Source organism: Trichogramma pretiosum, unplaced genomic scaffold (genome assembly GCF_000599845.2).
Source record: "Trichogramma pretiosum strain Unisexual culture from Peru unplaced genomic scaffold, Tpre_2.0 scaffold112, whole genome shotgun sequence".
Lineage (NCBI taxonomy): Eukaryota > Metazoa > Arthropoda > Insecta > Hymenoptera > Trichogrammatidae > Trichogramma > Trichogramma pretiosum.
Genome location: NW_019641022.1, coordinates 285029 through 302380, shown reverse-complemented (window position 1 = coordinate 302380; position 17352 = coordinate 285029). Strand labels below are relative to the sequence as shown.

The 17352-nt window shown below is 41.0% G+C and overlaps 4 protein-coding genes across 7 annotated transcripts; 1 reads left to right on the top strand and 3 right to left on the bottom strand.

Moving 5' to 3' along the window:
- Nucleotides 1-166: 166 nt before the first annotated feature.
- On the bottom strand, nucleotides 167-1786 carry LOC106652721 (estrogen sulfotransferase). The gene is made up of 6 exons (XM_014371830.2): nucleotides 1440-1786; nucleotides 1205-1304; nucleotides 924-1119; nucleotides 730-856; nucleotides 557-651; nucleotides 167-488 (listed from the first exon to the last, which is right to left on the bottom strand). Exons 1-6 carry the CDS (start codon nucleotides 1648-1650, stop codon nucleotides 189-191), a joined length of 1029 nt encoding a protein of 342 aa, XP_014227316.1. The 5' UTR covers nucleotides 1651-1786; the 3' UTR covers nucleotides 167-188.
- Nucleotides 1787-3865: 2079 nt separating this feature from the next.
- Nucleotides 3866-5631, bottom strand: LOC106652715 (zinc finger CCCH domain-containing protein 18-like). Of its 4 annotated transcripts, none has more exons than XM_014371818.2 (4): nucleotides 5253-5631; nucleotides 5064-5173; nucleotides 4664-4828; nucleotides 3866-4598 (listed from the first exon to the last, which is right to left on the bottom strand). In XM_014371818.2, exons 1-4 carry the CDS (start codon nucleotides 5480-5482, stop codon nucleotides 3997-3999), a joined length of 1107 nt encoding a protein of 368 aa, XP_014227304.1. In that variant the 5' UTR covers nucleotides 5483-5631; the 3' UTR covers nucleotides 3866-3996. The 4 variants fall into 4 exon arrangements, with proteins under 4 accessions (XP_014227304.1, XP_014227305.1, XP_023313785.1 ...); XM_014371819.2 differs by having other exon boundaries at nucleotides 3866-4595; XM_023458017.1 differs by having other exon boundaries at nucleotides 3866-4592.
- Nucleotides 5632-6872: 1241 nt separating this feature from the next.
- LOC106652670 (gastrula zinc finger protein XlCGF57.1-like) lies at nucleotides 6873-8460 on the top strand. The gene is made up of 3 exons (XM_023458020.1): nucleotides 6873-6977; nucleotides 7043-7154; nucleotides 7233-8460. The coding sequence occupies exons 1-3, from the start codon at nucleotides 6943-6945 to the stop codon at nucleotides 8394-8396; spliced, it is 1311 nt and encodes a 436-aa protein (XP_023313788.1). The 5' UTR covers nucleotides 6873-6942; the 3' UTR covers nucleotides 8397-8460.
- Nucleotides 8461-13538: 5078 nt separating this feature from the next.
- Nucleotides 13539-15362, bottom strand: LOC106652722. Its single transcript, XM_014371831.1, has 3 exons — nucleotides 14658-15362; nucleotides 13874-14593; nucleotides 13539-13810 (listed from the first exon to the last, which is right to left on the bottom strand). The coding sequence occupies exons 1-3, from the start codon at nucleotides 15221-15223 to the stop codon at nucleotides 13747-13749; spliced, it is 1350 nt and encodes a 449-aa protein (XP_014227317.1). The 5' UTR covers nucleotides 15224-15362; the 3' UTR covers nucleotides 13539-13746.
- Nucleotides 15363-17352: the final 1990 nt, after the last annotated feature.

Sequence of the window (17352 nt, the reverse complement as noted above, 5' to 3'; positions counted from 1 at the left end):
GTTACGACAATAGGCCTGCTCGCGCAGAGCTTCGATTGTTCGCAGGTGCATCGCCTGGAAAAGATTTATTTCCTTTTTTTTTTTTTTTTTACATGCGGTAATTAAATCAACGTAAAATAATCCTATGCACAACGGGGTCAGGTATCGCTGTTATTATTATATTTACAAACGAAGAAGAAATCGTCGGATCACAGCCAATTGTTGTTGGACAGCGGGAACTCAAAGTCCACGAGGTTGCGCTTGATCCAGTCGTTGGCCTCGGCCTCGAGCTCGGGCGCGAAGTGATCGCGCCAGCCGCCGCTCTTGCCCTTGCGCACGAACTCGGCCTCGGGCCTAATGATGCCGCAGTCCTTGAGCTCCTGGCCGTTGATCATCGGATTGTCGCGGAAGCTCTTGACGTCCAGGTGCTCGACCAGACGCTGGATCTGCTCGGCGTTGTAGGACTTGCCGAGAAAGTCCGCCACCTTGCGGATGACGCCGGCCAGATCCTGTGCGCGACGATACAATTCATCATTGTATTACGAAGTGAGATTTTAAATTTTTTTCGGTGGCTTACCGTCTGCATCTGCTCGTAGAAGATGAAGAGGACGTTTTTGTGATTGCGATTTGACCATGCCTGATTCAGGTGTTTCCAGTAGGGGCTCCAAGGTGCTGCAAAAATAAGCACGAAATAACTTACGATATATCTTTTTTAAAATATTTCGAGTTTCAAAGCTGCGCTACACTCACTCAGATCGTCGCGGAAGTAACGCCAGAATTTAGCAAAGTCTCCCTGGTAGCCTTGAGTCTTGAAGGCTTTATTCAAATTGTACCAGGACACGGCTACGTCCTTTGGATTTCTAGCCACATAGACCATCTAAAATCAAAATCAAAATTATCGATATACATCGCGACAACTATATTCTCTGTTATGATCGTCCGACCTTGGCGCCGCTCTCCAGTATGTTGGGCAGCAGGCTGAACGGAAAGTGGGACTTGATGAAGCGCGGGCCCGGCATCTTGTCCAGCACCTCGTAGCCGGGTATCGTCACGGCTCGCACGAGGGCCTGCCTCGCCTCGTGGCCGGCGTTCCGCTCGAGAAACTCCTCGGTCAGCTCGGGATGATTGAACATGCTGAATCTGCGCGGGTTATGTATATATTATATAATTTTTTACGTGTGAATGACCTCTTGATTATATATATAAAAAAGAATACGAGACTAACTCTAAAAATGGAAATCTTTCGGCGAGCAAGCGGCTCTTGGCTGTTTCGAAATCCAAGTCGTTCGCGACGAGCCACACGAGCTCTTGAGTCCATGTAGTGCCTGAAAAAAAAAATAGAGTCAGCACATTTTTTTGTCGTCGTCCAACTTTCAACAACAATCACGTGGCCAGCTCGCATCGTAATCGCTGTGATTTCGTAAATTGAAAAAAAAAAAAACAAAAATAATCGTTCGCACCTGATCTAGGATAGGACAGTACCCAGGTGTCGTCCGGCCTGGCCTTGAAATTGTAAAAGCCCTGGCCCTGCTCGGTGTAGCGATGCGGAAAGAACCATTTCTCCGGGCCGACCTGTACCCAGCCGGTCCTCTCGCCCGTGAAGTCTCGCAGCATTTCCTCGGTCGTGGCATCGTCCAGCGGCCGATAATCCGGCATCTTCGGCTGCGTCATTTTTTTTTATAATAATAAAATAATAAATTGCACTTTTTTTTCCTCTCCTTCGGATCGCCTCGAGCTGTTTACAAACTCGCGTGTGCGCGCGTTTACGCACTCGATATACGGGCACGCGCGTGCTCGGGGCCACCTGTCACGCACTCCTCCTCCTCCTCCTGGTCTCTGTCCGCGCTTCTGTGTACGTTATTCACTTTTTTCACGATCCGCTCACTTTCTACGGGCCAATTATATTCGTATGTAACTTTCCTCGAGGTAATAAAGAAAAAAAGGAACGAAGGCGTAAAATTAATCGGTAGCGATGAATCGATCGGTATAATATTACTGCACACACACGCACTTAATGACATCGACACCTGCACCGAGGCAATAGATGGGACACTGATCACACCGTATGGCAGAGAGAAATTTAAAAAAAGCCTAATGTCTTCGATGAGAGATGCGTCGTCGTCGTCGTAGCGTGCTATGTGCTTCGGCGAACGTCGCTCGCGGCGGACTAATGTAAATCTGTGACACGCGCGTTATCCAACACCTGATTTTTTTTCTCTCTCTCTCTCTGTCTCTTTTTTCACTGTCTTTTACTTCTTTATGACTTACGCAGTATATATATATATATATAGAGAGAGAGAGAGGAGGTATTCAGGCCAGGTTGAAGAAACTTTCTCCTCCGGCTTGCGTGAGTTATAATGAAACGGTGGTATTCTCTTTGATAGCGTGTACGGCGCGGACGCGAACTTTCTTCGCGATCAGCTGGCGAGAGAGAGAAAAAAAAAGCATAAAAACGAGTACAGAGCTGCGGTGGTACAATATACATATAGAATGTATATTATTATCATTGCGCTGTATAAAAGCGAAAGGATGACTATTTTTTCAGAAAAAAAAAATAAATTTCACTCCGATTTAATTATTTTTTTCGTGTATCTTTTTCCATATACAGTATACTCACGCTTAGCACACACTCGTTTACCACAATTTGCATTTCTCAATAACGATACAACGTCGATCGTAGCTGAGAAGTGCGCAAAAAAAAAAATGTCAACGCTATAAAATTAAAATTCCGCCAGCGACGAAGTATGCGTTATTAACCTAGTCCGAGTTTTTCTTTTTTTTTTCCATAACGATATCTTAACGAAGTTTTTATGGGCGCTCGTTCTTGTCGATGTAGATTGGGTAATGCGCGATATAGATACATTGTATACGTGTGCATCGAGCGCGATTAGACGTATCGTTGCGTCAGATCTCGGCATATGTTGGATATATAAAATTATTTCCTACGATTTTCCTCGTTTTAAATGCTAAATTATCGCACGCACGTGCGATCGGAAAAACGTCAGAGTTCCCATAGTCGAGTCTCGCGCGTGCCCTTTGCGTTGCGATTATACGCGCTTGACTTGCGTCGGCTATGTACCGCGCATCGACACACACAGAGAGGTCCATTGTCGTCGTGACCCTTTACTCGCGGCTCTTGCATTATTTACGTTTACGTAAATTCAGCCGCGTTGTTTTGATATCGCGCAAAGTCGCACAATCTCTCTCTCTCTCTCTCTCTCTCTCTCTCTCTGTCTCTCTCTATTTCGCGCTGAAATAGGCGGTGCACTTACGCACTTACGCACACGCCTCCATTCTTTTCCCGGCTCCTTTTTCTCGAAAGTCGAGTCGAGCTTTTGTTACCTCGCGAGGCGGTACAGGTTTTTTTGCTGTTGTTGTTTTACTTCTTCCGCGACGAGGAGCTTTGAAAATTAGACCAAGTAGAAGAGATCCTTTTTAATTTAATTCGCTCCCGAGGTGTGCAGTTTTGCAACTCGAGCAGAAATCCTTCTGTGGCAGCGGCGATAAAACAAACAAACGAACGCATATAATACGCGCGATTCACCGGTGATTTCTCTCGAGACGTTTGACGTCCGAGTCGATGCAGTCGAGCGGCAATGTCGCATTGTTCTTAATTCGATTTGAAAAAAAAAAAAAAAAAACAAAGAGTCAAGAAATTGTTTGTATCGCAAAGCGCGCATTTATTTACAAACTCGCTCGCGGGGTTCGCGCACCCGTATATATATAAATACAAAAAATGCATGTTATGCATTCGTCTGAAGTAATTGTTTAAAACTACGGACCAACTCGTTCGATTTCATTGTTTTCCTTATATAATTATAATTATTTTCGTATGAAAGTTACATTCGATAACTTGAAAGTTTTCTAAAGTTTTTTTTTTTATATATATAAAATTATCAAATTTTAAAATTGACAATACGAACTTTGGGGCGTTGGAGTCACATAAATCTAAGCCTTATGTAAGTTCTATACATAACGATAATAATAATAATAGCGCGATTCATCGCTGAATCAATCTTATCGATACGGCGCTCGATAATAGGGATTTCCGGCGTTGAACCGAGGCGCTGGATGACGAGGAGGAGCAGCAAGAGGAGGAGTAGGAGGAGGTGGTGGTCGTAGATAGGGAAAAGGCCCCATCGGGAAAATCGGGGGCGGCGGCGGCAGGAGGAACGGATACGGCATCTGGGGCCCGTAAACGCTCAACCCGCGTCGACTCGACGGTGACCTAGATCGCGACCTGCTAGAGCAACGACGACGATGCGATCGTTCGGGGCTCCTGCTCCTCCTCCTCCTGTCGCTGGCGCGATGATGGTGCTGACTCGTCCTCGAGCGCGACGGCGACCTGGAATGGTGGATGCTTCGCGACTCGGGACGTCGGGACGCCGAGCTCGATCTGGATCTCCGCTGGACGCGTCGATGATCGTCGCGCTCGCTCGTCGGGACTCTCGAATCATCTCGACTTCTGGCTCGAACGCGATGATGATTGCCCAGCGATATGTCTTGGAAGCGTCGACAAATGGACGACGACGACGACGACGACGCAGGCTCGAATATCGCGGGCTCGCGACGATGATCGGTACGTCGCGGGGCCGACACAGCCGAGCTCTCCGCTGCTGCTGAGAAAAAATCGAATGAGTCGAGGAGGCTCGAAATTTTGGTCGAATCGATTTTATACACTTACGATCGACTACGGAGATGGTCCGGTATTCTTCTGCTGGAGCGTACGACGAAGAGGCTCTCTCGCTACTGGTCCGTCTGTGAGTTGTGAAATTCGACCAGGACTCTCCGTTGACACGTACTTCGGGTCGATCGAAAATCGGCCTAGATCCTTCTCCTGCAATCGATCCTGGAGATGTAGAACGCAGCCGAAAATCAAGATTTTAATCTAGTTTTCTGAAACTCGTACTGAATATTTCCTCAAAAGGCTCTATGGCGACCTTAAGAACATCGAACTAAAGGTTCAGCGCAAGTTTCAGAAAACTGTATTGAAATGTTGATGATTTGTCTGACTTCTATATCTCATCAAGTATTCGCCCTCTATCACCGTCTTCGAGAATAAAAATTAAAAAAAAAAAAATTACCGGGTCTTCTCTCTATGACAACGTTTTGGTAATTCACGGTAGGCCTACTCGGATCGCTCTCCCTCGCCTCCACCGTGAACTTCAGCTGCTTTTCTTTGACCATCGGTGATCTGAGCGGTGAAAAAAAAAATAAAAAAAAAAATTAAAACCGACTCGTCGAGAGAGAAGAAATTTCAACGAGGCACGCACTTGCTCGGTTCTCGATGATGGCACCTAGAGGGTTCGTCTCGGCTCTCTCTGTTATCGTCGCTCCCGTTATTTTCACCCCCTTGCCTCAGTCTTTCGGCTCTGTTTCGTTCGTATTCCGCCATGAACTCCCGCTTTCTTCGCTCGTGCTCGCGGCGCTGATTTTGCTCCCACATCCAGCGCAATCTTAGGTGTTCTCTTGATTCCTGCGCCTTCGGATGATCGTTGCTCATCGGAGATGATGAAATTTTTGAAAATCCGACTCCGACCGATGTGCAGGCGATCGGTGGAACACGCGCGCGCGACCGACCGACTCGTTGACTTAGACACACCGGTACACACGGCTTATTTTGCCCGGAAAATTCGAGTATCGAGTAGCGGAATTCAATTTTCGTGTTTACAATAACATCCGATCGTCTCGACACATTGAGCGACGCGACGAACTCACTCCCTCTCGCGTATTTTCATACAATTTCAAAATATTATCGAAGCGCCGAAATTTGAAACTTCGATAATTCATTGTTAAATTTATCAACTATTAAAAAGCAGCAATTAGCAAAGCATCACTGATTCATTACTATCGTATATTTTTAGCGAAAACAAAATTAACTCGTAACATCAACTTGACGCTGTTATTTCTTTTGTGCACCCTAACGAAATTAAAACGTTCGCTCGATTCAAAAAAGAAATCATTTCAAGCCGCTCGTGGTGCCGTGCAGGCCAAAAAACCTCGAATTTCTCTTCCTTCGCGCTCACAATAGACTCGCTTCCTATATGCAAACATCTGCGCGCTGTAAAATTTACGCCCTCGTATAACGTGCTTCGCTCCTACGACGGAGTAGACGAGTACTATCGTCGTTATTATTGTCATTATTATTATTTTTTTTTTTTTGGACTATCCTGATCAGATAAAAATATACCACTATACAGTCGCTCGCGCGGCGCCACCCCCGAACGAGCCTAAAAAAAAAAGAAGGACCTGTGCGCCGAATTCCAATATCGAAATTTGTCGCCTACACCTGCGCGCCAGGCCTCGCCGAAAATACGCCCGCGTCGAGTATCGCATGCATATTGGCATGCGTATACTTTGCCGCTCGGCTCGGTACAAAAATTTATGTACATGGTGCGCGAGGGTGAGCCTCGGTATTCGAAGATGTGTGGGTTTGATTCGAGTAATAACGCGGGGTCGATGCGAGGCCCATATACGCTTGAAATCTTGATCATAATTTGCGATACATTTATTTCAAATATCTGATGGATACGAATTGCAGTAGCGTGACTTATGGTCGATGTAATTAGGTCGATACAGCACTTTTTTTTTCGTTTCACGTACGAGAATAAAAGATGAGGTGAATTTCGATTCGTTTTCGAGCATTGCTTTCGATGAGTGTGTTACTAGAATGACCCGTAAAACACACAATATCTGAGGCCAAATTTAAGAGAAACACAATAGTTTTTGAGAGAAATTTCATAATAGTTCAACAATAGAAATATGAGAATTGAAAATTTGTCGTGATGTGGCTGTTTATTTATAATACTTAGGCAAGAGGTTTCTTTAATAATATCAACAACTTGGTTTCGTTGTGTTTATAAATTTTGAAAGCATGATTCGTAATTATTATTAAATCCAATTTGAATGAGTTTCAAATTAATACGGTACAATTAGTCGTAAACTAAACTCTTGGAGAATAAGATGGAATCTAACGGTTTATTCAACGGTGCCATCAGGTAATAATGAACTAAAAAAAAACAGATAAAAATATTATACCATAATTTTAACTGAATGATTTTAGAATAAAGGAGGAACCTATTGAGGTGTCGCTTACAGAAAATAATGATTTTGAAACGATTGACAAGGAACCCAATAGGAAAAATGTTCAGTCCTCCAGATTTCGAGATAATTCTGTAAGATTTAATATTTAAATGTAACTGGTATTTCATTTATTTGTCATGAAACTTTACGCACAACTGATTTTTCTATAGACCTGTAAGCTCCAAGAACGGGACAGATATTATGAATCTGAATTGAAAGATCTGGAAATTGAATTCGAGTGTAGAGACGAAAAGCCTCACATAAACTTATTAGTAGTAAAGGACGATTATTCTCAAAATTACTTGCAAAACATGAAAAATAGTGATGATTATATGACTCAAAACATCATTAAAACAGAATCCGTGGTTGTAAAAAAAGAATTTTCCGACATCGATGATGAAAAATTGAAAAAATTTGTTGATGATGGATTCAGCAAACCAAACAGTACGAAAAAGAAAATTGATTTGGCCCACAACGGTGTTACACATTCGTGTAATGTATGTGGAAAAACGTTTGGTTATAAGACAAGTGTAAAACATCACATAGATACAATTCATAAAGGTATTAACTACGCTTGTGATGTATGTGGATCAAAATTCAAAAGTAAAAGTTATCTTAGAATCCACATCAATGCGATGCATAATGGTAATATCTATGCATGCGATACGTGCGGCAAGAATTATGTAACGAAGGGTAATCTCCAACTTCACATTGATTCAATGCACAATGGCATCACATTTGCATGTGAAATATGTGGAATGACTTTCTCAACTAAAGGAAATCTCCAATGTCACATCACATCGAAGCATAAAGGCATCACCCACACATGTGACAAATGCGGGAAAAAAATTGCAAAAAAACACGATCTAAAAATCCACATTGATGCGGTGCATAATGGTATCAAACTTACATGTGAAGTATGTGGAAAAACGTTCTCAACTAAAGGGAATCTCCAATTTCACATCACGACGAAGCATAAAGGTATCACCCCCCACGTATGTGACAAATGCGGGAAAAAATTTACACAAAAGTGTCGCCTCAAAAATCACATTGATGTCGTGCATAATGGTATCAAACTTACATGTGAAGTATGTGGAAAAACGTTCGCAACTAAATGGGGTCTCCAATTACACACCACGTCGAAGCATAAAGGCATCACCCACATATGTGACAAATGCGGGAAAAAATATACGCAAAAGTCTCGCCTCAAAAATCACATTGATGTCGTGCATAATGGTAACAAACTGAAATGTGAAGTATGTGGAAAGAAATTTACACGAAAACATAATTTAAGAGCCCACATGCGTAATATGCACGTAATATGCAGTCGGTAAAATGCGACAACAGAACGGCAATCTGAAAGCTCAGAGTCATGTTCAGATTTCGGAATGATAAATATTCGGAATCGTAAATATTCGGAATATTTAAAATTCGGAATGTTTGAAAATCGGAATATTGAAAACGGAACATGAAAAATTCGGAAAAACAAAATTTCGGATTAAAAAAATTTCGGAATGAAAAAATTTCGGAAAAATTAAAATTCGGAATCCACAATATTGTTAGTGGAGAATGTAGACAATAAAATTTCCCATTAAAAATTTTGTGGATTCCGAATTTTAATTTTTCCGAAATTTTTTCATTCCGAAATATTTTTATTCCGAAATTTTGTTTTTCCGAATTTTTCATGTTCCGTTTTCAATATTCCGATTTTCAAACATTCCGAATTTTAAATATTCCGAATATTTACGATTCCGAATATTTATCATTCCGAAATCTGAACATGACTCAAAGCTCATAACGATGCAGTTTGCAATGGTACTATGTTACGAACGCCTTAAAGAAGTCCAGTTGGAAAAACAAATCTCAAATTTGAAACGGGGTACAATTTTAAGCGGAATTTCAATTTTATAGTGGGTTTCATAAAAGTATCAAGCAGAAATATGACAAGTGAATTTTACAGAAAATTTACATATCAACGAATGTATCGATGAGGTGCAAAAGGTACCAAGGACTCTGGATTTATTAAAATGTTCTAATCACTGAAGAGATCAATAAAATATGTTTCACTTTCAAAGCAATTAGACACACAAGTGATCAAATAAATTCAGTTTATGATAATTGTAGGCTCTATTAATACTATATGTTTAAATTGAAAATATAACTCATCTCAATATAATAATATAAGTTTTTTAAATTTGTTCCCTCATCAAATTAATCTTTCAAAAATCCTTTCTCTAAAATTAATTGTAACTATATTATCTCATTAGTTAAGGAAAAATAATGACTTATTTTGAAAAGATCAAAAAAAAAATATCGTTAAATTGTATAGTAGTTTTTTATAATAAGAGCGTCTAACAAGATATCGAAATTATATAAAATCATACCGATACTCCGATAATTATTCCAGTTATTTTCTCGAGAAATCAAAAAAAAAAAATTATTTTCACGCATAAGCAAGCGAGTGCTTTCCGTCTTCATCTTCATCCCGTCGAGACTTGGTCATTAAACGAGCTACGAGCTGTCCCTATTGTACTATTCAGGAGAAGATACATTTTTTTTTCATCGCCTCGGCGAACGATGTCACCTCGTTAAAAGAAAAAAAAAAGGAAAAAAAAATCACAGCAAGAAAATCGCACACCGTGTCACACTGCGTGCGTAAGCGTTATAATTAATCGCGCGTCTTTCGCTTCGTTGAGCATCTCTCCGAGAATCTGTGTCGCGCGATTGCCAGGCTCGTAAAACCAGCGACTCTCTCTCGCAATTATCATCGTGCAAGAGAAAAAAAAAGTACCCGTATTATCGAAAAAAAAGACTGCACAAAAAAAGGTATGATTTTTACTGCCTCTCGCGTACCCAACCCTTTTTTATCCATTCACTCTCGCCTAGAAGCTCGTCTCCGTCGAATCACTCCTATGCAGCATTCGGTATTTATTATACATGCTGCACGGCTCATCGATGATCGACACGTTGGGCGCAGCAGCAGCAGCAGCTGATGACGATCGAGGGACGCGCCTTATACATCGAGCTTCTGCTCTCTCTCTCTCTATATCCACCTAAGTACGAAACGATCCTCCGGAATCAACGGTTTGGAAGTAACGCGATGTCTGCTGCTGCGACACAAAGCTGCGAGGTGTGTGCACGCGGACGGAACATCGGCTCGTCGGGGGGATCTTTTCGCGCTTCAGCGGCCACATTGGTATATTATACGGACGCGAGGATATATTATAAATACGCGGCGTTTCCGCAAGCCTCGAGATCTCTCTATTTCGCTCGGTAATTCGGAGGCTTATTTCCCAATGGACGCGTGTAAAAGGCATCAGGGAGGAAAAAATGTCTTCATCGATATGACTAATAACCTCTGGCCGAGCGACGATCTTGTCCCGTGCGCGATAATTATGCACACGTACCGATCGCGGCGACCGGTACACGAATGATCGTAATTTCTCGAGCCTCGCATTATATTCATGATGTACGTTTGATAGTACTTGAATTTTTACCCTCTTACTCCCCTTCCAGGTCGATTCTTTTCGCGTTGATTCTCGTGTACACTCGCGCGCATACATACCTTCCTTCCTTCCTTCCTTTTATTCAATTTTTTTCTCTCTCTCACTCTCACTCGCTCGCTCCTGTATATTGGGGGTATTAAATCTCGGTACGAACTCGAATAAAGACGCACGCGGGCATCTGCGCAACAGATTAAAGCGACCTTTGACCCCTCTCCGCGTCTCTCCTTTTTTTTTCTCCTCATCTTTTTCTTTTTCTCTCTCTCTCTTCACTGCATAGTTTCTCTCCACTTTTCTAAACGTATACTGTATATAGCGGAGAGCGCGCGTGGCTCGTATTTTCGGTTTTATGGCTCGCTACCTCTTTGTCATCGGATGCTTCTCTCGGGGGCCTCGCGAGAAGTCGTAACTCGGAACAGCGGGAGAAAAACCAATCGATGAAATAATTGCGCTTCGTGCCTCGATTCCTCTACACGTATACACTTGCGCTCGATACACCTAAAAGGGTTGCCGAGTTATACTAGTTGCAAACATTACATCGAGAGAGAAAGAGAGAGAGAAAGGGTCGCGATCGTCTCTAGCAAATTTGCTTTATGATATTATGTTTCCAAGTGATAAAATATATAAGTGAGCGAATCATTGCCCCTTGTACACTCGTGCTCGCAGCTATTATAGTTTACGAGCGCATAGACGTCGTTGCGAAAAGTAGAAGAAGAAAAAAAAACAACTCCGTTACGTACTTCATACGTATACTGCGTAACTTTGTAGCTAATGTCCGAAGGATATACGATACATACCACCGCTAAACTCGTACTGATTCTTCGAAGGGTCGTACGTACTCGTATCTCTCTTTTCTTTTTTTCGCTACCGTGCTGTCGTTGTCGAGGTTGTTTATGAAGAGGCTGGTCGATTTTGGACGCGAGGTAATTTTCTGGAAAAACTTTCTCGAATTTGATGGTCTACGCTCTCGACGATGTATTTTCGGGGCTCGCGGCGCCTGTATATAAACTAAGAACGATACACCGAACGCGATATGAATGTATGTATATCGCAAGTGCAATGCGGCGTAAAATTTTTATTACGATTTCTATACAGAGTAATGTGAGCACTTGAGATTTCATCTCAGTTGTAGCTTGATTGATATCGCGCTCGAGTCAACGAGTTTACGACCTTATCCTTAAATTTCGGACTCGAAATAAGTGTATTAAACATAGCTCGTAAAAATTTCAAGGCTATATATACAGTAAACCCAATAACTTGTTAAATTTGCTTCGCTATATCACAGTTATATCATCTTTCACCTAATTAATTGATTGAAGCTGACAAGTATTTTAGATTAGGAAATTTCCTTCTTTGGCTTGGTCACTTTTTCGCAAAAACAAAGTCCAGCACTTGTCCCATTCATTATCCAACACTTACCGACTATACAATATTATAATCATAACCGTTTTGCGTGCGATTCGGACTCCAGGAAAAAAACATCGTCGTGCCAGCCTATACAGTCGACGCAAACACGCAACGAGTACCTTTAGGGTACTTAACTTGGATCGCGAGTCGGCCGCCTAACGCTTTTTTAATGCGGCGCAGTTGGCCGCGTCGCTATTATATTTGGTCGCGTGCGACGGTCATCGAGTCGTATAGCCTCGCTACTACATTGCTCACATATAAACCTTCGCAGGGGGTGAGTGCGCGTAAGTTATAATATCGAGCGAGCCGCGTTGATGCGTGCTCGATTATGCTCGTCCACTGGGCTGGCGCGTATGTACATCTGTATATTACTGCGTGGGTTTCGGCGCGATTACGGTCATTAAGTGCGAGCTTGCTGGCCTCTCTCTCTCTCTCTCATTTTTTATAAGCTGCGGAGATACGACGGGTTTAAACGGGCGTTAATAATCGGCGCGCGTTGACTATTACTGTTTTTTTTTGTCAGTACGAGTCCACCGCGGTGCGTACGCGCGAAAGCTGCCGTTTCTCATTATATTCCGGCACATTAGCCTTTCGCATCGACGCGTGGTTATCGCATTGTATTATTATTATTTTTTTTCATTATGCGATGATCATTGTGCGTTTGCGCGGGTGAAAAATGACCATTGACGCGCGCGTTATGTTTATACGTTATCGCGATTTCGTTGCGTCGCGACAATCCTGCGCTCGATTGTGCATAGGTACTTTGGTGAAAAAAATGATCGCTCGTATTATTCTGCCTCGGTGTACCACGCAAACAGCTGCCGATATAAATGCCGATGGTTCGATGACTTTCGGTTACCCTTGCAAAATGCTACTTCAAACGTCAAAATGCTATTCGAGATTATACCTAAAGTTGAGTGTACGATCGAAGTTAACGAGTGTTTAATATCGAAGAGATGTCGACGTTGAAGTTTATAATTCGTTAGTTCGACTCGTCTGTATGAGCGAGCTCAATATTCACGACCGCCAATCCCTTTAATCCCCTATTACACGCGTCGGTGGCAGTGAATCGATGGCCTCCAACGCCCTTGAAGAGGAAGAATGGAAGAAAAAAAAAAAAACACCTCTCAGGCATGATCTGCCGAGCCACCTACGCAGTTGTGTGTGATTCGGTCATTGGGCTCATCCCCTGCTCATTTTTTTTCAGTGCGACTGAGAATAACAAAAAGGAGCATAAGCACCTTTGAAACTCGGTCAATCGATTTTTAATACCGATCTTTCGTCACGAAGGATATCCCATTGTTGTGACAATTTCATTCAAGAGGCTATAATAATAGTTACTACGAACGGACTCAAAAATAGCCTCGCAGTCAAACGTAAAAAGTCACTTGTACCTCGAGCTTCCATTAATTTTTGAGTAAACTCGTGATGAACAAAAAATAAATTTACGGAATAACAGCAATGAACTCTGGACACCTCCAGCAACGTAGAATGGGTACACTTTTTTAATTAAGATTAAAAGATTCGATATATTGCATTGACAAAATATTTTTTGGTAATTTGGGTGACAGCTAATGCCACTGCATTTATAAAGCATCCTCGCGTCAAATGAGATTTTCAATTCGAGCCATTAGTGTTATGCATTTGAAAAATTGACATTCTAGCTAATATTATCTGGTGAGAAGAGTTTTGACTAAGAGTTTCTGATACGACTAATGAATCAATGGCACAACTAGCGTAGGCAGACAAAGCTGCCGATTGTTTTTGGGTGAAGTTAATGATCATCGATCGGATCGATTTGTGTCGGTTCAACTCGGTACTTAGCTGCATTATCATGTCTAAAAATTGAATATAACTTCAGAATAAAAAATATTATTAAAAATTTCAAAGTATTTACTTACATTAATTGAATTGAAGTGTCTCTTATGTAAGATAACTCGTCATCGTCAATATAATCAGATATTGCTTTCAGGTATGATCGTACGGTTTTCAAGCATCCATTTTCTTTTAAAAACATCATACAATGAAAAAAAGAATATGCTGCTTTAGCTATATCGGCTGGTTGTTTCTGTTTGATTGGTAAATCACACAATTTGTTATATTCTTTGATTGCTCTTGATTGATTACAACGATATACCTTGATACAGTTTTCGTTATTTTCGTTTAATAATACCTCGACACACACAACCAGCAATACCCCAACATTCATTCGATATAAATGTATTGTCTTTAAATATTCAGGTGTCAACATAAGAAGTGTGCGTTTTAATGTGCTGTATTCTATTCGTTCGGGGTTGCTATTCACTTGTCTTTTCATCCCCTTACGAATGATATCCTTTAAAATATTTTTATCATCTAAATTTTCTTTTTCAATTTCCTCAAAAATTAAATATTCTTGCAAATTAATGATAACCTTTGCATTACATTTAGCATTAAGATATTCTCGAGTTATGAGAAGCGGCTTTTTTTTTTTTATCATTTTTATAGAGTTAGGTAAAATAGATTTATGGTTTACTGATTTCGACACGCTCAATTCAGGAGCAGACGTGAGTACATTATCTTCGATGGTACCCTTAAGATCTACTGGTAGTTGAGCAATGACGTTAGCTGCCTTTTCTTTACTGAAAATTATAAATTATTTTTGAGTAAGAAATTATATAAGTCACTTTTAAAAAATGTACTCACATTACTTCAATAGATTTTGTTCGTATAAATTGTAGTTCGTTAGAGTCTATCTCAAGGCCTCTCAAGTAATTTCGAATTGTTTTTAAAAATTCACTTTTTCGTATAAAAATTAGGCATTCAAAAAATTGTCTAGCTGCTACAACTATGTTATCGTTTTGTTCTTTCTGTTCTGGGAAACCACGCAATTTATTATATATCTTTTTCGCCTTCACGTGGCTACAATGATATATTTTTCTCAGTTCTTCATCGTCCAATTCGGGAAACAAAATATATTCAATGCATCCCACGAGAAGTACGGCGGTATTGATACGATATAAATTTACAGTTTTCAAATAATCCGTTGTAAAAGTAATAATTGTACTTTTAAACGTGTCTAAGTATATGGACGGAGGTGGATGGTTTACATATCTGTTCATCCCATCACGCAATATAGTCGTCAAAACATTTTTATCCTGTAATTGTTCTTCTTCAATTTCGTTATCATTTAAATAATTTACCAGATTAATGAGAACCTCAGCACTCGATCTTGTAAGAAAATATTTTCGATCTATTAGAGTTTGCGGCATTTTTTCTGTATGCTGAATGCTTCAATAACGATGAAATAATATATTCAAAACTATTTGATGTTTGATAAATATTATAAATATTTTATTTAGAATGGATTAATCAATGTTCAACAATTTGATGTGTGAGATCCGAAAACAATCACAGCTTTATTAATTCTAACCATTGTACAAATAAATCAGCTTCACGTCAACATCATGTCTTCGCGCTCTAACTAATGCTAGAATACAAACACAACAGTCGAATAATACAAATACGAGAAAATAATTTCAAAATTTTCCTTGATAGATGATTTTCAATTTTGTATGCTACTGATAGTATTTTTTATTTAAGAAAGTTGATGGCTTTAGTTTGAGGAGGTGGTAGGATCTGTTCGATGGTTTTTCGAGCTTTATTTTAATAATATTTTTTAGCACATTGATTACACATTGATTTTTATATTTTACAATGCTATTTTTTACTATCTTGGTGCATTATATGTGAATTATTATACATACATCAAAATAAATTCATAAAAAAGTTATTACATGTTTATATTATGCATAGCAAAATTGTGCTTATAATATAAGCCTTATATACTAAATACAGTGGTTTAATGCAAGCCTTTCTTGAGTCTACGCGCTTGAAGATTTGGAAGTTGGCTCTCCCAATCGTTCAACGAAGGGTTGAGAAGACGGAGAAATTTTACTAGCTTTTCTTCAATTTCTAAATTAACCTTTTGAAACATAAAATTGCTAAGACTGCTCACAACGCGTTTTTCGCAACGACACGATCAATGATCAGGATTTCAACCTGCTTACAGTGAAGCGAAAACGCGATGTTGACAAGTGCCAAGAAGAATAAAAAGAAGAAAAAAATACACCTCGCAGGTACGATCTGCCGAGCCACCTACGCAGTATAAATGCGCGTGTAATCCTGTCATTCGGCTCAGCCCCCGCTCAATTTTTTTCTCGTTGCAACTGAGAATAACAAAAAGGAGCATGAGCACCCTCGAATCTCGGTCGATCGATTTTTAATACCGATGTTCGTCACGAAGGATATCTCATTGTTGTGACAATCTCATTCGAGAGACTATAATAATAGTTACTATACACACACGGACTCAAAAAAAAGGCCTCGCAGTCAAGCACAAAAAGTCACCGCATCTCGTCTCCATTCGTTTTCGAAACCAAAGCCCCGATGGATAAAAGCGCGAAACGTCGCGTAGGTGCACGAGGGGAAGGAAGAAAACACAATTACGCGTTCGCAGTTGAATGCAATCGCCTTTGTTTGGTAATTAGATATCCAATTACTCGACGCGTTCGTGGTGTGCACCCACACACGAGTTTGGCGCAGCTTCCGCGAGTCGCGTGCATTGTGATGCATTTAACTATATTACATTTGTAAATGCGTTTACGCGCCGCTCGTACATACGTGTAAAGCGCGCGTAAATGTGCACGCAGCTGTCCCGCATCTCACCTTCGAGCCAGCCAGCAGCAGTACCGGATATTATCAAACTTTCAGCTTTTTTCTCTCTCTCTGTCGTCGGGATAATGTAATATTTATTCGTCTCGTTTCCATACGTAGTCCTGCTCGTGTATAGCCGTTACATTCGAGAGCTGTGTGACACATCGGCCACGTATAACACGCTTCGGCTCGTGTGTATACATACAAACACCCATGTGCCCCGTCGATGATAACGTACGATTTTTCCTCTCTCTCTCTATGCCCCGCGTTTTGCGTTGGTCAATTGAAAAGTTTTGCGGTCGTTTCGCGGTACATATTCAATGCCACCCCGTATATACGCGTATACGCAAGTTTAATGATACGTTTCGAGCGTGTATCATGTGCGTATTTATATATTCATATATATATATTACGGAGCGCGTGTTGTACCTGTGCGGGTAGTACACCGCAGATCTCTGCGTTGACCCGCCGCGCGCGCGCAACTGCTTTTTCTGCTTGCCTCCGATGGCGAGTTGAGTAACATTCGAGTGCTCAATTATTCACGAGCGCGCGCGCGGGGCTATATTGATTTTTTTTCTTATTTTTTTCCTGCTTTTTTTTTTTTTTTGTTCACCACCGCTGACCATGTTTCACGAGCTGGCCCGTACCTTTGTGCGCGTTTACGCATTAGGATATTCATAAATTA